The sequence below is a fragment of the Phacochoerus africanus genome, chromosome 10, assembly GCF_016906955.1.
Source record: "Phacochoerus africanus isolate WHEZ1 chromosome 10, ROS_Pafr_v1, whole genome shotgun sequence".
NCBI classification, from domain to species: Eukaryota; Metazoa; Chordata; class Mammalia; order Artiodactyla; family Suidae; genus Phacochoerus; species Phacochoerus africanus.
This window is the reverse complement of record NC_062553.1, coordinates 6,246,051-6,273,272: the sequence shown is the minus strand read 5'-3', so window position 1 is coordinate 6,273,272 and position 27,222 is coordinate 6,246,051. Positions and strand designations below refer to the sequence as shown.

Here is a 27,222-nt window from a genome sequence, read left to right as displayed (position 1 = left end):
CTAAGAATTGGAATGGAGTTGTGATTATAAGCTGGGCTCTGGAGTCCAACTGCCTGGGTTTGAGTCCCGACCTTGTCACGTGCCAGTGGGGTGACCTTGGGGGAGCCCTATGACTTTGTGTCTCAGTTTCTTCATCTGTTCAAGAGAGAAGTCAAAACACAGCCCCTAGCTCATACAGCTGTAGAGCGGGTGAATTCATGTGTGTCCAGTTCTTAGAACAGTACATGGCCCATGGTGCACGTGGTGTCTGGGTTACCTGTTTTTATTATATTAGATGCTAACAGCCCATAGCTGAAACTCAGTGTAAGACACAAACATTGATTTAGCCCTGTTCTGTACCAGGCACGACAAGCCAGTGCTGACATAGACCAGGCCCATGAATCTCAAACTCAGGGAATGAATCCGTGCAATGAATTAGCTGAACAGTACTCATTACCTGGCTTCTGCTGTCACATCCACTGTGGGGCTGCCTTTCATCTCGGCCTTTGCTGAATTCACACCGGAAGACAAACACTTTAATTGCTCAAGGCATCACTTTGAAACCAGCTTCTAGGGACTGTTTGAGATGTGTTTCTGCAGGGGGGCAGCTCTTCCAGGCTCCTCCAGCCCTCGGCACATGCTGCAATTCGCCACTTTCCCCAAATTGAAACAACAAGTCTCTGCAGAGACTCACAAAACGAAGCCTAGCAGTGCGTGATGCGAAAGCCGCCTCTCTCCCCACCAGGCTCCCGGTGGATTGGAAAGGAAAAGAGACAATTTCCTCCCAAATAACATCCTTTTCGTTTCTTCACATTAACTCAGGAAACTGGTCATTGCTGCCAGTGTGGGAATAAGAGGCTCTCTAGGGCGGGCAGCTGCAGGATGCCTCCCAACCCAGCTGCAAATGATTGAGTCCGTGCAGGATGGCAGCAGGGTCTCAGTCACATCTGAGAATGACCTTCAGTGCATGGGGGTGTCCTGAGTATTGGGCAGGAGGCTTGGGAAGTTCAAGGTACTCACTCCAGCTCCTCCCGGGGGTCCTGACCTTATAGTACGTGCTGTAGTCTTCCGGGATCCTATATCCCCTGCCTTCCTGTGGCCCCTCCATCCCTTCGGCTTGGCCATTACCACACTGTTTCTCGCCCTATACTCTGCTCTTTGGTGGTTACACACCCCGTTAAGACCGGAACAAGGGCCTAATCTATCAGGACCTTTAAATCAATAAATGTCCTATTGGATTTAGCTTCTTCACTTTCACACCATCCTCATGAGATGAGGAGTCGCAGGGTGGGGTGTTTCTTCTGGCTCTGAATGGAGATCTGGCACAAAATCTCCTTCACCACTTACTGGCCACTGTCTGTGGGTGAATTAGGTTATTCTTGATTCCCTCATCTGTAAAGAAGAGTGTCTACCTAGGGTTGACCTGAGGATCAAACAGGGTTATTTATGTGTTTCGGTAGCGTTTCCGTAGTCCCACACAACGACAATTTTGTCTGATCGAAGCTAAAAAAGAATTTGTCGAAAAAATAATGAGCGGCTCCCAGGATTGGTGGGTGGGCTGGCGAGCTAGGACTGGAAGCTCCTCAGCAGGGCTAATACCCCAAATCACACCTAGAACTGGCTGGTGGGGAGCGGGGAGGCGGTCCCCTGCAGCCCCCACTGCTCCTCCCACTTCCCCCAAATCCAGTCTTCTGGAGCGCCCTCTGCTGCCAAAGAATTCCCACCCGGCTTTCTTAGCCTCCCGCCGCGTGCAAACCCAGGCTTCTGATTGGCCAAGCCTTGGTCACATGACCACTCCGTTGCTGCAGCGATGCGGGGAGAGCAGAGGTCCGGCAATTTCAATGTCGAGTGCAGAGTGGGCTCTGTTTGTCACAGGGCTCGTAAAAGGCAGGAAGTTTTCCCAAAAGAGAAGCGGGGCCTCTGGTGCCGGGCAGCCAGAAGGGCAACAGGCGGCCACTGGAATACTTGAGAACGGAGAGCCAATTTTTATATGTAAGAATTCAGCCGCTGACAGAGAGCGTGGTACCCAGTCCAGGAGGCTGCACGTGGCGACTTGGTGAGGGTCCATGGCTGTAGGCTGTTCTGGGAGCCCTGGGTGAGCCAATGGTGGCTTGGGCTGGGTTCAGTGGTGAGAGAAGCGAGAAGTGGGGGTGAGACAGTGTATCCATTTGCTAGGGTTGCCAAAACAAAGTACCACAGACTAGGGGGCTTAAACAACAGAAATTTTATTCTCTCACAATCCTGGAGGCTAGAAGTCACAGATCAAAGTGTGAGCAGGGTTGGTTGCTTCCAAGACCTGTGAGGGAAGGTTCTATTCCAGGCCTTTCTCCTTAGCTTGTAGATGGCCCTCTTCTCCTGTGTCTCTTCGTGTCATCTCTCCGTGCATCTCTGTGTTCAGATGCACTCTTTTATAAGTACATTAGTCTTATTGGGTTAGAGTCCATGCCAATGACCTCGCTGTGACTTGACTACCTCGTAAAGGCACTGTCTCCATATAAGGTCACATGCTGGGGTTAGGATGTCAATATATGAATTGTTGGGGGTGGACACAAATCAACCCGTGCCAGACAGGGAGGAGGCTGAATGGATCAAGGGCAAGGTTAGGATGAAGTCGTGAATTTGAGCAAATGGAGAACAGTGGTGCGATTTAATAAAGCGGCAAGGAGGAGATAAAAAAATGGGATTCACTTGCCAGTGATTGGCTTAGTAGGGGGCCTGGGCCCCAACCGGGGTCAATAGGACATAGTGACAGGTGCACTGGTGGCGTCTAGGAAAGTTCCTCTGAGCACCAGGAGGTCTCTGAGAGGCCAGGATTACTCTCTCCATTCAAACAGGAGTGGGAAAGCATGTGATCAAAACTGCTACTAGGACTCAGCCTGTCATTTTGAGTGGGTGCAGCTTGGGATGAGGTCACATCTATGGCCAGCCAAAGGAAGTAAAAGGGAGCATCTGGATTCGAGGTCCTGCTACGGAGCCTCCAGATCAATAGTCCCAGGGAATGTCCTTGTTGCTAAGCAGTTTAAGTTGGGATATCCTGTTTCTTGCAGCCAAGAGCATCCTTAAATGATACAATGCATGATCAGCTCCAGTGAACTAGATCTTTGAGACTGGGGTGGGGTGGGGGGCTGTTTGGTTTATCTCTGTGTTCAGCTCAGGCCCCAGTATCAGCACTGGTTTTCTGAGCGAATCACTGGATGATGGCAGGTAGGAGTGTCTTGTGTATTAATACATGGAAGCCTCATTGTCATTAGAAATTTCCCTAGGTGTTGATGATATATTCTGGCCTCCCTCCATACTCTGAGCAGGATAGTTATGGAGCCAGAAAGAGAGAGAAAATGGGGGGAAAATAGAGATCTGGCAGGGAGAAAGTGGGAACCCCCCCCATCTCCTGCCATCATTACCTTGGCTTAAGCGCCAGACACCTGGCAGTCTGCTGCATTCCTCTTTCACCTTCAGCAGCAGCACCCTCCCTCCCCAGACTCGGAGCCAATCACCCAGTTAGTCATGTCCATTCCACATTCAAAACATACCTCGAATTCACCCTCTGCTTTCATCTCCATCACTCGGTCCAGGCCACCATGACAATGGACAACTGCAAAGCCTCCCAAGAGGGTGCCAGCCTCCTCTCCAGCCCTGCTCTGATCCACTCGATCTCTGAAGCCACAGGCTTCTCCTGAAAATGCCAGCCACACCATGTCTTCACCTTGCTTAAAATTCTCCAATAGTTTCCCACTCCATCCCCCCCCCACCAAAAAAAAATCCAAGTAACAAGCCAAGCCATTACCATGACCTCTGTGATCCCACATAACCTGACCTTTCCAGCCCCTTCAACTCCATGCAGCCTCCGTATCCTTACTGTGCCATCGCATGCCCACCCCACCCCGGCCCCAGCCTCTTCGCTGGTCCGTGAACCCGCCAGGCTTTCCTCAGCCTTCTTGACACATGCTTGTCCCTCTGCCTGGAACACTTTCCCACCATTAAAAAAAAAAAAAGTTATAAGTGGGAAGACACATTATCCTTACAAAAGAGTATACAACATGCCCACGTGCACACGCGTACACACATCATTGAAAGAATGGTTATAAAACTAGTGTCTGCATGAGAATAAGTGATTGAGACAGAAGACCCTGCCAACACCTCCCTCCAGTCATTTCTTCCACCATCTCCCAGAGGTGGCCGCTGACCTGACATTTGACATGCCTATTTCCTGGGAGGTCCTGTTGTGGCTCAGCAGTATCAAACCTGACTGGCATCCATGGGGACGTGGGTTCCATCCCTGGCCTCCCTCAGTGGGTTGAGGATCCTGTATTGCCGTGAGCTGTGGTGTAGGTCGAAGACGTGGCTCAGATCTGGCGTTGCTCTGGTTGTAGCATAGGCTGGCAGCTGCAACTCCAAATCAGCCCCTAGCCTGGGAACTTCCATATGCTGTGGAAGTTGCTTTTTAGGTGTGGCCCTAAAAAGACAAAAAAAAAAAAATCATTTCTCTGCGTCTTTTTGCAGTTTTATAATCTACATGTAATTCCCCCCAAATCCTTTTAATTTTGCATGTGTTGAAGGCTATATATAAACTCATACTCTATGCATCCTTTTGTTTCTGGCTTCTTTTGTTCACATTTATTTGATTTTATTTTTTGAGATTTTATTTTGTGTGTTGGGTACATAGCTGTTGTTCATTCGTGTGTGTGGCTGTCGTGTTTCAAATTATAACTATTCCACGATTTGCTTATCCAGTCTCCTGTCAGTGGGCATCTTGGTTGCTTCCTGTTGGGAACTATTGTAAGCAATGCCGCCATGCATGTTTGGACAGGTGTATCCTAGGGCAGATGGGAAAGAGGAGCTTTTGAGAGGAATTTTCTAGAAATGGATTTGCTGGGTCGTAGGTTAGGATCATCTTCAGCTTTACCAGATGATGCCAAACAGTTTGCAAAGATTATTGCACAAATTAAACTCCCACCGTCAGAGTACAAGAGTACACTGGCTTTTCCACCCACTCCCCCCAGCCCCAAGTGCCCCCCACCCCGAGTGCCACTCTGAGCTCCCGGCTCCTGCTAAGCTGGTGCCGTGGTCACCTCCCTCCAGCCGCCCTCATGGTCATCTACCAGGACCTCATCAGCCACAAGGAGATGTTCTGCAGCATCTACAAGATCCAGGAGCTCGCGGACGGGCCGTGTCTGGAGACGGAGGGGAAGATGGTCAGTAGGACAGAGGGTGGCACAGATGACTCGCTCCTTGGTGGAAATGCCTCTGCTGAAGGGCCCGAGGGCACAGGTACCCAAAGCCCAGTAATCACTGGTGTCGACGTTGTTAGGAACCATCACCTGCAAGAAACCAGCTTCACGAAGGAAGCCGAGAAGAAAAACATCAGAGATGACATGAAGTCGATCAAAGGGAAACGTGAAGAACAGGGACCAGAAAGAGTAAAACCGGAGTTCCCGTCGTGGCGCAGTGGTTAACGAATCCGACTAGGAACCATGAGGTGGCGGGTTCGGTCCCTGCCCTTGCTCAGTGGGTTAGCGATCTGGCGTTGCCGTGAGCTGTGGTGTAGGTTGCAGACACGGCTCGGATCCCGCGTTGCTGTGGCTCTGGTGTAGGCCGGTGTCTACAGCTCTGATTCAACCCCTGGCCTGGGAACCTCCATATGCCGCGGGAGCGGCCCAAGAAATAGCAACAACAACAACAAAAAAGACAAAAAAAAAAAGAAAAAGAAAGAGTAAAACCTTTTATGGCAAGTGCTGCAGAGCGAATCCAGCACATCCTTGCTAACTTCAAAAACGATCAGTTCTTCATTGGTGAAAACATGAATGCCGATGGCATGGTCATGGCTGCTCTGCTGGACTAGCGTGAGGATCGCGTGACTCCGTGTGTGATTTTCTTTAAGGATGGCTTAGAGATGGAAAAACGTTAACAAATTTGGCTGCTACTTCGGATCTATCACCTGTCGTCAAAACTGGCTGGCCGAAGCTTTTCATCCACAAAACACCAGCACTTAGACAAATGGGACTGATGGCATCTTGAGCTCATTTTGACATTGATTTTTATTTATTTATTTATTTATTTATTTTTTGGAGTGGAGGCATTGGTTTTGAGGGGAAAAAAAACATGTCATGGAGGTTGTCTAAAAATAAAAATCGTTTAAACTAACTCAAAAAAAAAAAAAAAAGTACACACTGCTGGTCACTACTCACTCTTACGAGACCTGTTAATCTTTAACTTTCCTGGGGATTGTGTGAGCTCCATGCACGTACTCGGCACGGCTCCAAGTTTTCATATGACCTTCACAACAGCCCTGAGACATCAGTGTCATTGTTCTCATCTTGCAGACGGAGGTGTCAAGGTCCAGCTGGTTTAAACCTTTAGCTAATCATGGTTCTGAGATTCAAGTCCAGGTCCGTGTGATCTGAACCTATGCTTTTCCTGCCAGGTCACACGCTGGCTCCTGTAGGCCTTTATTGGTAACGATGAGGATCTTGGGGATGAAACTCTCTTGAGGGTGCATAGTACTGTGACCCCAGGCTCTGGAACACAGGGAACCCCTCAATCCCGTCTCAAACCCTCCGAATCAGAATTGACAGCAGTAGGGGTCTAGTGACTATGAAGCGGGCATCTCATTGTGGCTTTCATTTGCATTTCCCTGTTGATGAATGACGTGGAACGTGATACCATTAGCTTCCTGGTCCCTTGAATTTTTTGGAGTCTGTTCAAGTCTTTCACTCATTTCTGATTGGGTTGTCTTCTTATTGATGTATTAGAACTCTTTACATATTATGACTACAAATCCTCTGTAGTTATATGTGTTGCAAATGTGTGAGCTCAGTTTGCAGCTTGTCTTTTCAGGTTTCCTGATCTCTTCCGAAGAGCAGAATGCTTTGATCTTGTTGAAATCCAAATGAGCATTTTGTTTTTCTTTTATGGTTAGCATTTTTGTTGTCTTAAATCTTTACCCATGCCAAGGTGGCAGATATTTTCTCTTAGTTTAGGTAGATATGTACATTTCAAACCCATTTCTGAGGTATTCTGCTGTGCCTCAAAGCTGGAGAAGCCCAGGTAGGACGGTTCCCCAAGGTTCAGAGTCAGATCTGAATTCGACTCCCGGGCTCTGCCACTGAGCTGAGCAAGTCTCTCCAAGCCTCAGTTTCCCTATCTGCAAAATGAGGTAAAGATAGGGCCCGTCCATAAAAGGCGTGAGAAGGATTCAATGAAATAAAGCTCAAACAGAGCCTAGCAGAGAGAGTGCTCCGCAGACGCTGTTTCGCTTATACGCTGGCTGGCTTGGAGCAGCAGGATGGGGCAGGAGGAATCACACGGTGTGTTGTTTGTTTGCAGTACATCAAGGCCTTTTACAACGAGTCGTGGGAAAGAAGGTACGGACGAGCCATAGACCCGGACACCCTGACCCTGCTCTGGTCTGTGACCGTGTCCATCTTCGCCATCGGGGGACTCGTGGGGACGCTGATGGTGAAGCTCATCGGAAAGGTTCTTGGGAGGTCAGTGGGAGCTGTCTGTTTGGGGGCGCCCTCCGGGGCACTCCTTACATGTCTGTACCAGGGTCAGGATCCCAGCAGTCGACAGAGTCCCATTGGGTCCAACTGGGGAGATGCTAATGCTGGGAGAGCAAGGAGCAGAAATTGGGTACCAGAGGCCAAGGAGAAGTGAGTCCATGGATGATGGGCTGACAGGCAGGAGGTGAGGTTGAGGAGGCGCTGGGCTATGTCAGACCCCTACTGTCCAACCACAAAGAGCGGGAAGAAGCACCCCGGCTTCTCTCTCCTCCAGTGCTCCCGGCCACTGCTGGTGCCTCTCGTTGGTCAAACCAAGTGGAAGCCAGTAAAACCAGGAGTCTTGTGGGTGTAGTTCCAGAGGGCCCGCTCCTGGGCACAGAGCAGGGCAGGGAGACAGGAGGTGGGTCTGGGTGTCAGAGCAAATGAACAAGTCAGCACTGTGTCCTAGAGGTTGTTCCACACAAGTCCATCGAGATCTGCTTCTCCAAAGATCAGTTCCTTAGGCGTTCCCGATCTGGTGCAACTGAATCAGCGGCATCTCTGCAACGCTAGGACACAGGTTCGATCCCCAGCCCAGCACAATGGGTTAAAGGATTCAGCATTGTTGTAGCTGCAGGGTAGGCCAAAATGGAGGCTCAGAACTGAGCCCTGGCCCAGGAGCTCCAGGTGCTGCAGAGTGGCCAAAAAAGAAAAAGAAAAAAAAATCAGTTGCTTAGACAGCCTTCCATTGTAGGTGTCGACCAAAAAAAATATATGCATCACCTAAAAGTTGAGAGGTCTGTTTTATTCGGTGGACAAATCTGAGGACTTAAGCCTGGGAGGCAGCATCTCCAGTAACCTTGTGAAAACGGCTCTGGGGAGGTGAGCGGGGAGCTAGGATCTAGAGGAGTTTTGCAACAAAAGGCAGGGAGTAGGAAAAAAAGATTACTGTTAATAACAGAAAACCAGACATCTCAAGTTAAGGAATTTGGTGCCTTTTTTTTTTGGCTTTTCAGGGCCACACTTGCGGCATATGGAGGTTCCCAGTCTAGGGGACTAATCGAAGCTACAGCTGCCAGCCTACACCACAGCCACAGCAACACCAGATCCAAGCCACGTCTGCAACCTACACCACAGCTCATAGCAACGTCAAATCCTTAACCCACTGAGCGAGGCCAGGGATTGAACCCAGAACTTCATGGTTCCTAGTCGGATTTGTTTCCACTTCACCACGATGGGGACTCCCCCCCAAAAAATTTTTTTTCTGTGTCTCTGCTTATAGCGACTTCCAGGGGAATCTCGAGATATCAGTGGAAAGAATAGTCTCTGGAGCATGAGCGTGTGAATGTGAATCCCGAGTCTTTGACTTCCTAGCTGTGGGGCCTTGGCCAAGTCAGCTCATGTATGTGAACCTCAGTTCCCTCCTTTATGTAAGAGAACAACAGTTCCCATCCTGCAGGGGAGGATGGAAGGTCTGGAGAAAATTAATGCAGGGAGAATGGCCCATTAGCAGGAGCTTAATAAAAGGACACTGTTATTTTCTGCCGTATTATTTACTCATCATCACCTTGACACCCACGCATAGTAGGTGCTCAACAAACGTGCATGTTCATTGACCTGAATTGGCAAAGAGCTTCATCAGACCCCAGGCAGCTCCCCCCAGGCCTTGGGACTATGAAGCACTGTTAGCAATGGTGGTACCCACTGCCGTTCTGGACGGTGGTACCCACCACCATTAGTGATGGTGGTACCCATAGCTGTTAGGTGGTACCCACTGCTGTTAGGGACAGTGGTACCCACTGCCATTAGCAATGGTGGTACCCACTGCTGTTAGGTGGTACCCACCGCCGTTAGGGACAGTGGTACCCACTGCTTTACATTTGTCCTCACGTCCACGACATGGAGCAAAAGAGAACGGATGACCCCAGGGAGGCAGATTTCCAAAGTCTCAAACAAAGGGAATGGGCACACCGGAAACACGGAGCTTCTCTGGCACAAGCTGTTCCTGCATCATCAGCTGGTCTGGTGGGTGCGGCCCGTGTGGTACGGTAGACGCATGAGCTGGAAAAGGACAGGTGAAGATCACATCAAGGGCTTACTCCAGCTCCCCACTGCCCACCACACATCTTCCAGGACCAAATGCGGGCCTCCTCTGAGCACGCACAGGACTTAGCATCCCCTTTTACATCATTTATCCTTTGGGGTGATGATAATTTAACTACATTTCACTTCTTCTCTTGAAAGGGGAGCTCCTCATTGTAAGATCCATGTCTGTATATGAGCCCCAGCACATGGCACAGAAGCCTGAATACAATGTGTTGGGTGCTGTAAACTTTGTTGGATGGAATGGAAGGACAGATGGAAAAAGACTCCATGCTTGAGTTTTTTCTGTACCGTAACTCTCCAAAGTGGCCGTCATTCTCCTGTGTGTTTACTTTTTTTTGCTCATATGTTTATTTTCTCAGCAAATATTTATGGAGCATTTGCTATGTGCCAAGCACTTGGCAGTGAAAATTTTGACGAAGTCCCTGGGGTAACAGCTCTTGGGGAAGCAGGAACAGCAAGTACAAAGGTCCTGGGGAAGGAAGGGGCTCAGCTTCTTTGAAGATAAGGCAGGAGGTCAGTGTGGCAGAAGCTGAGTCATTGAGTAGAAAATGAAGCTGGAGGCATCCCTGGAGCCAGACCCTGGGGACACCGTGGGACAGGATTGGGATCTTAGCTTTGACTCAGAATAAGGTGGGAGTTTTTGACTTGCTGTTATCAGGGGATCCGGGGAGGCTGGTTATCTTGCAATAAGCCAGGCGAGGTGAGTTGGTTTGCAATGAGACAGAGGGAGAGGTAGGGAGAATTGTTTGAGTTCTGGACATGGTTTGGGAGCAGAGAAAACAAGCCTTGCTCGTGGATGATGTGAGAAGTGAGAGCAGGAAATAAAAAAATAACGCTAACACTTTTGGCCTCAACAACCACCATCAGTTAAAGCACGGCAGAGTGGAGGGCAGCTCGCACACTGGCCCTGAGCCTTCTCCTGTCTGGGCTAAATGTTCTCAGGTCTTTTGACCATTTCTCAAGGACATGGTCTCCTGTCTTTATCTTATCATTCTTCCTTGAACTTGACCCCGTCTGCTGAGAGCTGATGATCTGGGAAGATCCTGCACCACGGGAGACAGGGACTCAGGTGTCCACGGTGGGTTCCTGGGGGTCGCTGGAGTCCCGTGTTAAGAAACAGCGCGGTGCTGATCCCTCGTCCTCTTGCATGTTCATCCCTGGGAAAAAAATGGAAGCACACTGATTAAAACCCCTGTCTCTGAGCCCTTGTGAGTCAGCTTAGTGAATTATTTACAGATAAGTTTCTATTTATCCTCCTTGGGACGCCGTCATGCTGGGGGTTATTTTGGGGAAGGAATATATTAATATGATGAACTTGCTTAGAGGGTGTGCAGCCCAATTTGCAATTGTTTCAGGTCAGACGTGAATGTGATTTTAACAGCCCCTGCCTGGCGCAAAATGCACCATCCCGTCCAATGCCAGAGCACAGGCCAAAGCCCTGGAGGGCATCCTTGGCTCCTCTCTCTCCACCACCATCCAATTTATCAGTATTTTGGGTTCTGAACATCAGTTTCCAAGATGTATGTGTGGAACGGGGGTAGAGTGGTTCCCTTACCCCATCAAGCGATTCTCTGGACACCAGCTGAGTGTCCTGTACTTCAACTCAGTTCTGACACCTACTGAGAAATAGCATCAGGTTACAAGATGGAGGACTCAGTCCTACCAGCCTGTCCTGTCCCCTCATTCAGATGCCAACCACAAGCCCAGGCTGTCACTTGTGATTATGCCATAAATGGCAGAATGGCCATAAATCAGAGGGCATTCCACTGACCCCCCCTCCCCCAAGCTTGATTAATTTCCTAGAGAAGCTCACAGAACCCAGAGTGATAGTTTCCTTGCCATCCTTAAATAAATCATTCTTAGAAAAGCCTTAAGATAGACAGTATGTCCATTTTACAGTGGAGTAAATCAAGGTTAAGAGAGTAAGAAACCTCCCCAAGATTGTTTCATTAGTATGTAGCTGGGCTGCCCGAGCAGAAACATTATTGCAGGTGGGGTCAGAAGAACAGCAGCTGTCCCGTCCCTAGACATGGAGGCTGAAGCGAGATTCAGGACAGATCAGAGCTGGGCCACCTGCAGCGAGTCGGGTCAACACGACCTGATTCCCAAACTTATTCCTTTGTTTATGCAGCAAATGTGTACAGAGCACCTGCACATGCCAGGAACTGGTTTAGTTGTTGGGGTTACAGTGACAAAGGCAAAGTCTCTGCCCCATGGTGCCTACATTCTAACAGGGGAAGAAGGACAACAGGCATAAAGCATATAAATGGGGAGAATAACTTCCCCTAATATTGGGGCTGTGAAGATGGAACAGGGTGTTAGGAGGGAGGGGGATAGGCTCTTAGCTGGGGGGAAGCAGCCACGTTAAAAAATGTCAGGAGGTCGCATTGGAGTTGAGACTTTAGTGAGATAAGGGCCAGTGCAATGAATAGAGGACAAGAGCCATGAGTGGGGGAGCAGCCTGGCACCCCTGAGGACTGTGAGCAGGCTCGAGAGCATGAGGGTGAGTGTATCTGATGGTGTGGCAAGTGTATCGTGCAGGGGTCTATAGGTGAGGATTTTATTCTAACTACAGTGGGAAGCCACTAGAAGGTCTGAGGTAAGAAAAAGTATGTCAGCATATGCCACGAAAGGATAATGTTGGCTGCTCTGTAGACCATGAACTATATAGCAGGTCAAGAGGAGAAATAAGGGCCCTGCAAGGCTATTGCGGTGGTTGGGGTGTAAGATGATGGTGGGTGGACCACTGCCATATTGTGGGCCTGGACCACTACCCTGTTGTGGAGCTGGACCACTGCCCTGTTTGGGTCTGGACCACTGCCCTGTTTTGGGGCTGGATCACTGCCATATTGTATGATTGGGAATAGATCTTGGAAGTAGTATAGACAGGACTCAGTGATGTTTGTATATGGGTCATGAAGAAAATAAAATATGTATTATTCCCAGATTTTTTCTTAAGGCACTAAGAAGATAGTGGCTTTGTTTACTCAGGTGGGGAAGATTGTGGAAAGAGGGATTTGGAATGGGGAGAGGGGCTTTAGTAGCAGGAATTCAAGAATCCTATTTTAGTTATGCTTGGTTTGAGATGCTTATTAAATATGCGAGTGGGCCTGCCTTGGATAGTTGCGTATTTAAGTTGAGAGGAGAGTCTGGGCCATGGATTAGAATGATGATCTGGATAGAATCACCCAAGGAGGGAGAGTAGAGAGAAGCGAGACCAGGAGAGAGATGAGCCAGAGCTCTGGGCGCCCCAAGTTTCTGGGCTCAGGGAGGTGAGGACCAACTTGCTTAGAGACTGAGACGGGGATGCTGGTTGGGGAGAAAGCAGAAGAGTGAGATCCCAGGTGTCCAGGACATCAGGCCTCTCATTGGCCGATCCTCCCAGGAAGCCGGAAGCAAGGGAGCCTGGGAAATGTAGTTCTCTCTCTGAACTACAGAGCAGGGAAAGGAGGAGCGGGCTGAGTACAAAGGGGGCGGGGGCCTCCACGTCCTGCCTTGAGTGACCAGTAATGGAATTTCCTCCCTTCAGGCTCAGCTTTCTTGAATCCTGAGTCTGTGACCTTCTGCCTCCGAATAGGAAGGTTACTCTAGATTTGGGGTTCTAAGTCACACCCCCCCCAATCATAAGGCCTATTTAGATTAATCTTTTGAGAGTGGAATTTTTTTTTTTTTTTGCTTTTTTGCATTTTCGCCCCTTTTTTTAGGGCCTTACCCGCGGCATATGGAAGTTCCCAGGCTAGGAGTTGAATAGGGGCTACCACTGCCGGCCCACATCACAGCCACAGCAACTCAGGACCTGAGCTGCAACCTACACCACAGCTCGAGGCAACGCCAGATCCCCGCCCCACAGAACGAGGCCAGGGATCAAACCCGCATCCTCATGGATACTAGTCGGGTTCGATTCCACTGCGCCACAACGGGAACTCCTGTGTTTTTAAAAATAACTAAGACATTCATGTGGCTTAACTTTCAAGAATACCAATTAAATATAAAGTCAAAAGTTTTATTTTTATTTCTGCAGCATTACCGGTTTTTGCGTGTTTTTTCCAAGGTCTGTGACAATCTCTACTCTCTCTCTGTATATATATATACACACTCATCAGTTGTTGCTTACTTTACATAAAGTTCTGTACCTTGTTCTTTGCACTCAGCGATGTATCTTGGATATCTCTCCTCATCAGAATACAGAAAACTACCTCTACCTCTGTTTTAATGTCTGCATTATGTGCCACTTTATAGAGGTATAATAATTTATTTAAATAGTCCCTTATTAATGGACACTTTGGTTGTTTCCATCGTTTGCTCTTATAGAAGAAGTTGCAAGGAGCAGTTTTTATACCACCATAGTTAAGCTGTAGAAAAAGGGAAAAAATTTAATGAACAATTTGAGACGTCAGCAATAGTAGAAAGAACTTTGGCTTGGAAATTAAGAGATCTAACTCCTAAACGTAATAAGGAAGTGCCCTTTCAAAGCCCTAGCTTCTTACACTTTACAAAACAATTTCATATCTGTTAAATCATTGAGACTTTAGGGGGGAAAAAATCTTGCGAGAGGCTAAGATGTTTCCCCAGCTATCTGACTCATTAGTTGTATGCCCTAAAGCAAGGTAGCAATGTCTGCGTCCTGGTTTAGAGCAGAGATAATAACAGTCCCTACCTACCTAACAGGGTCGTTTTGAGCAATATATGAGCTACTCATGTAAAATGCTTAGAATAAGGTCTGTTACATAGAGTTCAGTAACTGTGAGCTATTAGCATCATTTTGCAGGTGAGGAAAGGAAAACACAGAGCAATGAAGTACAAAGTCCTCTGGGTCATAAAAGATAGAGCTGGTGCAGATGCCCAGGTCCCCAGGCTTCTAAACAAGTCATGCTTCTCAACCATGAGGTCTTGAGAATATGTTCATAAAGCAGCAGTAGTGGTCCTGACACCAAGCAATTAAGAGGAAGGCTTGTCATAGGAATTTGGCTGACCTTGTTTTAGGGGATTCGTTCAGTCTCACGCCTCATGCTATAGTTTATCAAATCAAAAGTGCCATTGGGTATAAGAAGCATTTGTATATGAACTGCAGAGAAAGAAAAGAAAAAGGAAGGAAAGAAGGAAGGAAAGGAGGGAGGAAGAAAGGAAACCTCTGCCAACTAAAGTCCTCGGAGGCTGTGCTGCTCCACAAGCTATTGCCGCCTGTCTGGCTCTGCTCTGAGATGCAGGAGCTGAGACCTGCATCCCCACCTGCCCTCTGCCACGTGGACACTAGAGGAGGAGGGACAAGGGACTTGCTCCTGTTGGTTTACCTGCATTTCCCACCAGTCCCAGCAGTGACCTTGGCAATTGACTCCCATTCCCAGCTTTGCCCACTCCCCAGAACTAGACCCACTGTGGACCGGTCCCAGTGGAAAAGAGGTCCCCCCCCCTCCCCACAGATTGGCACCAGATCTTGGGGGCTCCCGTCAAAGCCCCAGAGGTGTCAGCACCACCGGACAGCACCCCCTCTAAGAGGGCCCCCTTTTTGACATCTCAGTCCTCTGAAAACTGCTTAACCAAGCCCCTGTGTTAAGTTCTCTCTGTTAAACTAACTAGAGTGGTTTTCATTGTCCTGCCTGACATCTGGCTCGTGGATTATAAGACACATTTTGACCTTGTAATGTTAAATGAAGGCTTTGGAACTGATGAACTGAAATACTGCAACAGGGAAATTCATGTCATGTTAGGGTTGGCAGTGCTTTTGAGGGGACCCAGTCAACCCCAGTGGTGAACCCAGGGGACAGAAGTGGCTTGCTCAAGGTCACACGGCCAAAGGTGTCCGTGGGAGGTGTGGACCCTGCTCCTGGGGGTAGACAGCCCCGTGGGGGCCTGGCGGTGGAGCCGCCTCATCAAACCCCTCCTTTTCTTCCAGGAAATACACTCTGCTGGTCAACAACGGGTTCGCCCTTTCCGCCGCGCTGCTGATGGCCTGTTCCCTGCGGGCGGGAGCCTTGGAAATGCTCATTGTGGGACGTTTCCTCATGGGCGTGGATGGAGGTGAGCCTTCACCGGACAGGGGAGGGGCAGTAACACGTTCCGGGGGCGGGGGGTTCAAAGTGCAAGGGGTATTTGTGGCGGTCACTTGACTGGGCAGCTACTGCTGTTGCAGATAACAACAGCTGCTTTAAGGGGTTGTTAAAAGGGTGACATGAATATATGTGTGTGTGTGTGTATCTATATACATGTGTGTGTATATATACGTATGTATATATGTATATACACCCTGCCGAATGCTGCTGGAACCCAGTATAAGCTTGTTAAGGGCTAGTTCCCTCTGTCCATCTCTTATACGCCAAGGGTACCAGATGCTATAGGAGTGTGTGAACGATGAAAGGGCAGGTGAGCAGGAGAGGAAGGGGCCAGATAGAAGGTCAGGGAGGGAGAAACTTCACTTATCTTCATGGCTCTGCTGGTGGCAAATAATTCAGGGTTTTTGGTGATAACCCCAAATTCTCACTCCCCGATCTCGGGATGCAAGTAGAAGGGAGAGGCCTCCAGATTCTTTCGAATCTGGGGGGAATAATGGCTGGTCTTTGTGTAGAATTTTCGACTTGACCAATCATGTTTATGTATTTCATCTCCGTTGCTCTCCTACTAACCCTGAAAGGCTGTTATTTTTTTTTTTTTCCCCCAGCAGCCAGGGTTGACTCAGCACAGTGGGCCAAAGGCTGGGCATAACACAAGCCTCAAGAAATTTGAAAAGATTGAAATCATATACATATGTTCTCTGACCACAACAGAATTAAATTGGAAATCACAAACAATATCTAGGAAACCCCTCTAAGTTTGGAGAATAATAAAAATGCACTTGTAAATATTACATGAGTCGAAGAGGAAGTTGCGAGGGAAATTAAAAATATTCGTAATGGAATGATAATGAAAATACAGCATATCAAAATTTGTTGGATACAGTTAGAGGAAAAGGTGTGACTTTTCATGTTTATATTAGAAAAGAACAGGATTCGGTAAACCATGTCTCTTGGGACAAAATTGGTCTGTAGACTGATCTTTGTGGCCTGTGAGGGTATCATGCTAAAGGAATTAAGTCAGGCAGAGAAAGACAAATACTGCGTGTTTTCACTTATATGTGGACTCAAAACAAATGAACAAACGGAACAAAACAGAAACAGACTCATCGATACAGAGAAAAAAGGGTGGCTGCCAGCCAGGAGGGGAGGTGGGGGCGTTGGGCGAAACAGATGCTGGAGATTAAGAGGCACAAACCTGCAGCTATAAAGTAAGTCAGTCATGCGACCTGAGGTACAGCATAGGTTATACAGCCAATGCTGCCGTTACAACTTTGTGGGATGACAGATGATAAATAGACTTAGTGGTGATAAGTCTGTTACACATAAAAATACCTAATGATTATGAGATACCCTGGAAACTAGTCTAATATTGTAAGTCAGCTCTACTTCACGAGAGGCTATGTTGTTGTCACTTTCTCTATAGGACCCTGAGACTCAGAGGGGTGCCACAGCATAGCGGTTCAGGGTGAGGGCCATGGGTTAAGATGGCCTGGGTTCTGCCACTTGCCAAGGTTAATTTCATCGCCTTGTCTGTATCAGTTTAGTTTTACTGTATTGAAAAACAGAACAAAACAAAGACCTTAATGGCTCAAGGCAATAACTGTTTTGCTGAGCTCACCGTTCTGAGGGTCAGTGGGGCAGTTCTGACCTAGGCCAGCCCTGCTGGGCTCTGCTGGGCCCTGTCCTATGGCTGAGGGTGGCTGCGGGCCAGTCAGTGGCTGGATGGCCTTGGATGTTTGGTTGCAGGCAGGTGGGCTACCACTGCCACAATTGTCATTACCACTGCCACCCCCGTCACCATCACCACCACTGCCAACGTCACCATCCTCAGCTATTTCCTCTCCTGAAATCCACCCCCAGCCATACTTCACGGATTCCATGTTATATCAAAATGCTGGCAGGTGTGCCGGGGGCCGGGACCAGTGCTATGGCTACAGTGCTCTCTTCGTCAAGGGCAAGACACAGGGAGGGCCCAGACCAGTCTTCCTTGGGGAAGCCCGCTCTCTCACCGCCGCCACGCTTCTTCGCAGGCATCGCCCTCAGCGCGCTCCCCATGTACCTGAGCGAGATCTCGCCCAAGGAGATCCGGGGCTCCCTGGGGCAGGTGACTGCCATCTTCATCTGCGTTGGCGTGTTCACCGGGCAGCTGCTGGGCCTCCCTGAGCTGCTGGGAAAGGTAAGGGTGGCCCCCCAGCCAACCATGTTTATTCTCACGTCACACCACCGTCTCAGCTCCCCAGGTTCCTTGCTGGATGCAGGGAGTCAGAGGGGACCCCTTCCTTCAAAAGCTTGTCCTTATGTCCTGGAATTCCTGAGCATTCAAGCCTAAGGCTTATTACTGGAGAAAAGCTGTTGTTGAGTTCCTTTGATTGGGTTTGATTTTTTTGTTGTTTAGAATGTAAAGAATACATAAATTCAAATCTTACAGAGTGTTCAAATCCACTCACCTAATAGCTATCATTAACAGGCCCATTAGTATTCATTTAAGCTTTTTCTTTGCTTATATAAACGTATATAAACAGAGACAGTTTGGAGTTCCCGTCGTGGCACAGTGGTTAACGAATCCAACTAGGAACCATGAGGTATGGGTTTGATCCCTGGCATTGCTCAGTGGGTTAAGGATCTGGCGTTGTCGTGAGCTGTGGTGTAGGTTGCAGACGCGGCTCAGATCCCGCGTTGTTGTGGCTCTGGTATAGGCTGGCAGCTACAGCTCCGATTCGACCCCTAGCCTGGGAACCTCCATATGCCGCGGGAAGTGGCCCTAGAAAAGGCAAAAAGACAAAATAATAATAATAATAATAATAATAATAAAATAAACAGAAACAGTTTTTAAGAGGATCATGTCACATACGTTGTCCTGCTGCTAGCAAGTCCGTTTAACATAATTGGGGGGTATCTTTCAGGATGTTTGACTTAACTCTGCTTCCCTCTTGAGTCTTTCTTTCCCACATTACTGTGTAATCATGCAGTCTTCTGTTGTAGGCTTTCTGTTTTGGAAACAAGAGGGCCTGGCTTTAAAACCCAATACAGGAGTTCCTGTTGTGGCTCAGCGGTTAACAAATGCCACTAGTATCCATAAGGATGTGGGTTCGATCCCTGGCCTCGCTCAACAGGTTGAGGATCTAGCGTTGCTGTGAGCTGTGGTGTAGGTTGCAGATGAGGCTCCTATCCTGCATTGCTATGGCTGTGGCGTAGGCCGGCAACTGTAGCTCCGGTTGGACCCCTAGCATGGGAACCTCCATATGCCGAGGGTGCTGCCCTAAAAAGACAAAATAAAATAAAATAGAAGAGAAGAGAAGACAAATAGTAGAATAGAAAGAACAGAATAGAACCGAACTGAACCCAGGACAGCCATGTACTCACTGTGTGGCCTTGGCCAGGAGGGGCAGCTCGCCCAGGTCAGGGTATGGAGGGCTGGGATCAAGGGAGGCTTCCAGGAAGAGGTGGCCTCTAAGTTGAGCCAGCCTAAAGCTTGAGCGAGCATCAGTTAAGCAGATGATGATGGGGTTTGGAGAGAAGACCCTGCCAAGAAAGGGGATAACTAAAGAAACAGTCCAGAGGTTCGAGCAGACCTGTGAAAGACCTGGGCGTGGCTTGAGGGCTGAGGGAGGAGCCTGCGTGGGGAGCGTGAGACGTAAGGACCCTTGGGCCCTGAGCCCCGTAGACTTCCTTCTGGCGGAATAGGGAGCCATGGGGGACACAGGAGCCGGGAAGTGACATGGCCAGATCTGAGTTAGAAGGTGGCTCTGGGGAGGTGGGGAGCAGGCGTGGACCAGGGTGGGAAGGGGGAGAAGGGAGGTAGAGGAACCACGGAGACTTGTGCGTGGGGAGTGGAGGGCGACGCGGGGACTGAGGCAGTGGCGCAGGGGAGAGGGAAGGGGCGGTGGCATCCGCAGGCCTTGCTGCCTGAGAATCCACGAGGAGGAGGGAAGGAGAAGGGCCAGGATGCCTCCCAGGGCTGCGGAAGCCCCTTCCACCTCCACAAGAGGACCGGGGGTGGAGGCAGGAGATGAAGCCACTCAGAAAGGTCAAATGTCCAATATCCACCACTTCCGGGCACTTGACCAGCACACAGGTGACAAACCCCCGGCCTGGGGGCTGTGTCACACGAGGCAGGAAGCAGGCAACAGAAACAAACTAACAAAGGCTCACGTCGCGGTGCTCGTTTCAAGCACTTGCTTGACGCCATTCACACCCGCAAGGCTCCTTTGTGAGCAGCTCGCATCCATGGGCATAGAAACCGGAGCCGAGAGGTGAGGAATAGAACTGACTCATAAAAAAAAATCCAAGCTGAAAGCACAACCCAAGCCTGTCCTCTTGAAGACTCACATTGTGGGCGGGGTCTTAGCGCGAGTGGGACCCTCGGTTCCCTGGGATTGTGAGCAGGACTCTGACGCCATCGTGTGGGATCTTTCCCACATCCAGCAATCCCCCCACTCCAGCTGGGAGTCCTACAGTTCAGCTCAGTTCTGACACTGTCCACCCGGCACATCGCGTCAGATGCCACAGGTTAAGGGCTCAGTCCCAAAAGATGCCTCAGCTTCAAATGCCCATCTCAAGTCCGGGCCGTTCCCTGTGCTTCTGACCTATGGGCTGTAAATCAGAGCTGGACCCCTCCTTGGGTTCACTTAATTTGCCAGAGTGGCTCACGGAACTCAGGAAACAGTTTACTTACTTGACCACTGATTTACTAGAAAAGGATGTAAGTCGTGAAAGGCCAGATGGAGGAGCCGCCCAGCGCAAAGTGTGGAGAGAAGGGGCGGAGCTTCCGTGCTTTAAAATGTGCTCACCAACCAGGAAGCTCTGCAAACCCCATCCTTTGGGGTTTCATTGGAGGCTTCATTCCATAGGCATGATTGATTAAACATTGGCCCTTGGTGATTGAATGTAATCCCAGCCCCGTTCCCCTCCCTGGATATCAGGAAGATGGGACCAAAAGGTATACTGAAAAGTATCTCCAGAGAGAGACGCTGGCTGTCCTGGGAGCCATGGATTAGAGTGATGGCTGTGGGCACAGAGCGGGTGGCCGAGACTGCTTAGTGAGTGATGGGATGCAGTGCCTGATGAGGGAGGAGTCAGAGCTTATGCCTGGCAGCTGGCACATCAGCCAGGTAGGTGGCAGTAGCAGCTGGTAAAATAGGGAGCCCTGGAGGAGAGGCGGCTTTGCAGCCATGAAATGACAAGGTCCCTGAAGTGAATCACCCTCCTTGAAGGCAGAACTGATTCAAGAACACAGGTATCCCAATTCCCCAGTGGGCGTCCTCTCTCTCAGCAGCAAGCAGGCTTATGAGTGTGAGGCTGGCCAAAGGGCATAGCGCCTTGCCCACCTTCTGACCCCCAGCCGGCCGAGAAGGGGTGCCATTGTCCTTGCAGGCTGTCTTTTCCCATCATTTTGGGGATTTGTTCCAGATGGTCTAGGGCTTGGCTACGAGGATGTGTGAGTAACTCAGTGAATGTCTCTTATTCCAATTCATGCTCAGGGAAGATGGATTGGGGTCTCTGGTCCAGTGAAGAATGTCCGTTGGAACGTTCATCCCTTTAGAGGCTCGTGATACCCCAGCCAAGCAAGGTAGTTCACTAAGAGGCAGCATTTCATTTTCTCTATTTTAATTGCATTTCACTTACCTTCAAAGACAGAGGCAGCTGGGCTTCTAAAACAGAATTAAAGAGAGAAAGACTGTGCTTCAATGCAGGCAATTGCTTTGAAATGCCAAGGCGGGAGGAAGGGGCAAGAAGGCTTTGAGAACAGGCGCCAGAAGGCAAGAGAAGGAATTCGGTGTAGGAAGTAATGCTGGCCCTGTGAATTCAATCAAAGCTGCATCGTAAAACACTGTGGGGGTTCAACATTTATATGACATTTTCTCTTTCCAAAGAATATTTTGAAAACCAAATTAATTAGCTCTTTCTCCTACAATGATGGAGAAGAAAGGAACTGAGATAAAAAGTGCAGGCAGAAGTGTGAGAAGACCTGGTAACAACCTGAGGCCGCAAGGGATGGTTCCACAAAGGACCCTCTCTGGGTGAGGATCAGGCCAAGGAAGCGGGGAGCCAAGTTCAAAGCTGCTCTGGTGGGGACACACTTCACACACAACTTATGTCCAGTGTGTTCCTTTATACAAATATTTAGTGCTCAGCTTGGAACACATGGGAAATATAAAAAGGAAGTGAAGCCCACTTGAAAGAAAGACAGGCCCTTTGAGTATTTTTGGTCTATTACTGTCTACATTTCTATACATCTGTCATGCAATAGAGATGATACTGTGCTTAGCTTTGTGTTTTGGCTTTAAAAAAATCACTTAGCATCCTATCAAAGTCCTCTTTTTTAAAATGTTTTATTTTTGTCTTTTTAGGGGCCGTGCCTGCGGCATATGGAGGTTCCCAGGCTAGGGGTTGAATCAGAGCTGCAGCTGCTGGCCTACTCCACAGCCACAGCAATGCAGGATCTGAGCCACATCTGCGACCTGCACCATAGTTCATGGCAACACTGGATCCTTAACCCACTGAGCGAGGCCAGGGATCAAACCTGCATCCTCATGGATACTAGTCAGGGTCATTTCTGCTGAGCCACAATGGGAACTCCTATAAACACATTTTAAAACACATTTAGGAGTTAACGTTGTGGCACAGCAGAAACGAATCTGACTGGGAACCATGAAATTGTGGGTTCGATCCCTGGTCGCGCTCAGTGGGTTAAGGATCCGGCATTGCCGTGAGTTGTGGTGTAGGCCACAGATGCGGCTCAGATCCCGCATTGCTGTGGCTGGGGCGTAGGCCGGCGTCTGCAGCTCTGATTCAACCCCAAGCCTGGAAACCTTCATATGCCACAGGTGCAGCCCTAGAAAAATACAAAAAACAAAACAAAACAAACAAAAAAAACCCATGAAACAACAACAAAAAAACCATTAAAATGCCTAGATCTCACCATTTCTGGATAAACACTTTAACAATTTTAAAAACTTCTTTCCATTACTTTTTTGTAGTCTCCACCGTCTCCATCATTTATTGACATTCATGTTTTATCAGATGTTCACATCATTATTTTTTAATCGTATAAACTTAACACACACACACCCCCACATTTGCTCCATTACATTTATAACTTTTATACGCTGATTATTTTGCAAGACTATTTGTGCATAGGTCATTAAAATTATTTGCCATGATAATTTTAGTAATTGCACATTCTTCTATTCTGTGACTCACTGTAATTTGTTTCATCGTTCTTTTATTTGCTGGACATTTGGATTGTGTTTGTTATTGAAGAACTGGATTTGCAAACCTAGGATGAACAATCTTTTGCATAAATCATTATTCAAATCTCTGTTCTTGTGGTTTAGCATCCTATAAATGAAAACAATAGGTCAGGGAATATAAATTTTATTTGAGCCTTTCATACATAGCAATGCTTTCTCCAGAGAGGCTGCCTCAATTTACTTCCCCTCCAGCAGTGAACAAGAGCACAGCGTGTCACTATGCCTTTGGCATCCGTAAGCATTTAAATAACTCTTTGAGGAGTTCCTGTCATGGCACAGTTAGTTAAGAACTTCACATAGTGTCCGTGAGAATGCAGGTTCGATTCCCGGCCTTGCTCAGTGGGTTAAGAATCCGGCGTTTCCCGAAGCTGCAGCATAGGTAGACAAGGCGGCTTGGATCTGGTGTTGCTGTGGCTGTGGTGCAGGCTGCCAGCTGCAGCTCCAATTTGACCCCAGCTGAAGAACTTCCATATGCTGCAGGTGTGGCCATAAAAAGACAAAAACAAACAGACAAAACAAAACAAACCCTCTTTGGTATTTGATAGGCAAAATTAATATGGTATTGTCTTAGAATATTATTTTGCGTTTCCTTGTTATTAGTGAGATTAGATATTTCATGAGCGCTTTAGTTTCCTGTTAGTGCTATAACAAAGCAACAACACAAGGGGCAGTTCCTGCTGTGGTTCAGAGGGTTACCAATCCGACTACTACCCAGGAGGAGGTGGACTCGATCCCTGGCCTCACTCAGTGGATTAAGGATCCAGTGTTGCCACAAGCTGCTGCGTAGGTCAGATGAGGCTCAGATCTGATGTTGGAATGGCTGTGGCACAGAACTTCCATATGCAACAAGTGCGGTCCAAAAAAAAAAAAAAAAAGAAAGAAAGCCTAAAACAAATTAACACAGAAGAGACTGAAATTTATTCTCTCATAGTTGTGGAGCCCAAAAGTTCAAAGCCAGTTTCACAGGGACAAAGTCAAGGTGTCAGAAGGGCAGTGCCCCCCACTCCCTGAAGGCCCTGGAGCAGGTGCCGTACCCAGCCTCTTCTGGCCTCTGGTGGCAGCCGGCATCCCTGGGCTTGTGGCCACGCTGTTCCAATGCCTGCCCCTTAGTCACGTTGCTTCTTGCTCTTCTTTTTTCAGCGAGCATTCCCTTTGCTTCCCTCTTGTACAAACACCTGTGATTGCATGTAGGGCCCACTCGGTCCAGGATAATCTTCTCAACTGGAGATCTTTAACTGCAAAAACATTTTTTGCAACATAATTTAATACTTGTATTAGAATACGATGTCTTTGAGGAAGTCATTACTGAACCTACCACACTAAGTGAGTTCCTTCTCAAACATTTCTGTAAAGGGTCTATTTATGTCCTCGGCTTATGTGTGTCTCATGGGAAGATAATGACTCTCTTAGGAATTTTTTTATCATCTCTTTTTCTTTTAAGGATATTAACCCTCTGATATATCTGTGGCAAATATTTTTATTGCTTGGGTTTTTTTCGCTTTTTAATTTCCTTTTTGTTTTCACTGTGTGGGTTATTAAAAATATTTTTTCTGTAGCAAAGTCTTTCTTTTCCTTTGAGATTTCTTCCACTGGTTTTTAGCTTAGACATTTCTTCCCCTCTCAGGAATACCGTGAATCTTCATCTGTATTCATTTGTGAGTTGTCTCTTTAATTCTTTTCCCAAACCATTCTTTAATCCACACAACCTTTCCCCTATTGATTTTTGAGGTTTCCTTACCTCACATTAAATTCACAGTATTTGTGAGTTTCTGCTTCTGAGCCATCCTCTTTGTTCCTTTTATACTTCCAGTCTAGTGCCCACACTGTGCTGTTTTCATCATTGTAGCTTTATTATATGTTTAATCCTTTACCCACTTGTGTTCAGTTTCAAAACTAAGGCAGAAACATTCACTTATATATTTTACTGTGGGAACTTCAAAACTGTTTCCTCATTTTTCAATGCAAAAATGTCATTGAAGATTTGATTGGAATGGTGTTGAAACGATTCATAGTTTGAAGCCAGATAAGACTGCTTTTGCTATTTCATTATTTCCATTGAGAAACATATCGTGGCTCCCTCTTCATCTAGATTTTCTTCTGTGTCACTCAGTTCTTTTTATTGCTCTTGCATTTCTAAGCAGTCGGTAGAAACTTGTTTTCTTAACAATTATAGTTATTTTCTACCTTGTTGCTGCTACTGGAGTTTTTTTCCATTACATTTTTGGTTGTCAACAAAATATGGCAAAGCAACTGATTAATCTGTTAATCTGGAACTCTCTTTTGCTTTCTGAGAGTTTTTGTCTATCTGTTTGTTTATCTAGACAATTTAAATGAGTGACTTGATGAAATCTGCAAAGAGTGATAATTCTGTCCCCTCCTTTCTCGTAGTTATGCCTCTTCTTTCTTTTTGCTGACATTCATGTCTTATTGCATTGGCTGGGGTGTGGGCATCGTTTTTCCTGGTTTATTCAGAACACCTATTCTGTTTTACTATTAATTTAGGTATACTAATTCTTATCAATTTAAAATGGGTATTATTTATGTTGGTAAGGAATTATCTATCTCATCTTAGTTTTTATAGACAAGCAGTAATGTGGAAAATATCATCCGATTTTTTTTTTCTTTAGGGCTGCACCCGTGGCATATGGAGGTTCCCAGGCTAGGGTCAAACTGGAGCTGCAGCTGCCAGCCTATACCACAGCCACTGCAATGCCAGATCTGAGCCACATCTGCTACCTACACTACAGCTCATGGAAATGCTGGATCCTTAACCCACTGAGTGGGGCCAGGGATTGAACCTGCATCCTCATGGAGCTAGCCAGATTCGTTTCCATTGAGCCATGATGGGAACTCCTTGTCTGATTTTTGTTAAGCTCTTGACACTTTTTTTGTTAGAATGCCTTGTATTAAACCATCCTTACATTCCAGAGATCTATCTTTATTGCTGACTGTGGAATAGTCTTTTCATATATTTTACATTTGATTCATTAGTACATTCTTTAGATTTATATGCATATATTGAAATTTGTCTAGAGTTTTTAATTTTTATCTCCTTTCATCTTTGACTCATTCTAGAAGATACCATATAACATTAGTTGGTAATTAAAGTATCAAAAGCCCTCACTAGTAAAACCATTTCAACCTAGTCTTTTCAGGAGAAAATCCTTTGAGGAAATTTTATCAGTTTCTCCTTTAATTGGCAATTTAATCTATTTTCTTTTGGGTCAATTTTTTTAAATGTCTGTCTTTTCAATAAAATCACTCATTTCATTGAAACATTCAAATATGTATTCAATTATACATACGACTATATGTTTTCATGTCCTCATCTCTATTCTTTATATTTTCTCTTAATTTAATTTTATTTATTTAATTTTGCTTTCTCTCTTTCCAGATGGTTGCTGCTAATTTTGTTATTTGAAAGACTAAATTCTACTATCCATTTTATTGCTTTCTGATTTTATTAATTTCTGTTTTGTCATTATTATCCATGCATTTTTTTCCCATTGAAAGAAAAAACAGATTTTCCAACACTCCCAAAATTTTAGTATGCCACCTTTTCAACGTTATTGCTTGTAAATAATCCATCCTTTTGATTTCACATTCAGAACAATAGCTTATTTAGAATAATGTTTTCAGTGCCCATGTAGATGTGCCCTTATTCTTGTCATTCACTACCAGTTATATTTTTGCTGTGGAATGAGAAAATAATCCACACATCTCTCCTTTAGGGTATAAGTTAAGGTTCCTCTGTGGCCAATTGGAGGTCAGCTTTTGTCAATGTTCCATGTTTGCTTAAGGACGTGACTCTTCCTTGGCACATTACAACACAGAAACCTGGTGTTACAAAATGATCGTGACGTCGTCACAATAATTATTGTTATCCTACAACATACTAAGGATCTCACACCAGAAAAAAATCCACATGTGAATGAAAAGGGGTGAGAAAAAGCTATTCTATGCTAGAAGAATGAACTCCGCGGGGCAGGGCGCAGGGTAGCCCGGCCGTAGCTGCAGGGGCGGGTCCTCGCAGCCCCACCACCCTCATGCTGTGCTGGGGGACTTGGAGTACATCTCCCAGCCTCTCTTAGCCTGTTTCCTTCCCTGTTCAATGAGATTATAATGGCATCTGTTTCACGAGGCTTTTGAAAGGCTCAAAGAAGGAACGCTACATCAAGCCCTTGAAACAGTACCTGGGGCTGGTGCTAACTAGATGTTAGCCAATATCTCATTGAAATCGTGCAGCAGCCCTTGGAAATAAATATAACTACTTTGTATTTTAGAGATTAAAAGCTCCGTCTCAGAGAGGTTTAATCCCTACCCCAGTGACAACAGCAAGAAGCCATGGGAGTGTGG

General features: G+C 47.2%; 2 protein-coding genes across 2 annotated transcripts in view; both read left to right on the top strand.

Moving 5' to 3' along the window:
• SLC2A9 (solute carrier family 2 member 9) overlaps nucleotides 1-27,222 on the top strand; it is a 155,350-nt gene that overhangs the window by 22,366 nt on the left and 105,762 nt on the right. The window contains exons 3-5 of the mRNA XM_047799519.1: nucleotides 7,303-7,463; nucleotides 15,457-15,581; nucleotides 17,644-17,789. Of these exons, the coding sequence (XP_047655475.1) occupies nucleotides 7,303-7,463; nucleotides 15,457-15,581; nucleotides 17,644-17,789 (432 nt within the window). The remainder of the gene's footprint in view (nucleotides 1-7,302; nucleotides 7,464-15,456; nucleotides 15,582-17,643; nucleotides 17,790-27,222) is intronic.
• Nucleotides 5,067-5,818, top strand: LOC125138219 (translationally-controlled tumor protein-like). Its single transcript, XM_047799521.1, has 2 exons — nucleotides 5,067-5,407; nucleotides 5,689-5,818. The coding sequence occupies exons 1-2, from the start codon at nucleotides 5,067-5,069 to the stop codon at nucleotides 5,816-5,818; spliced, it is 471 nt and encodes a 156-aa protein (XP_047655477.1).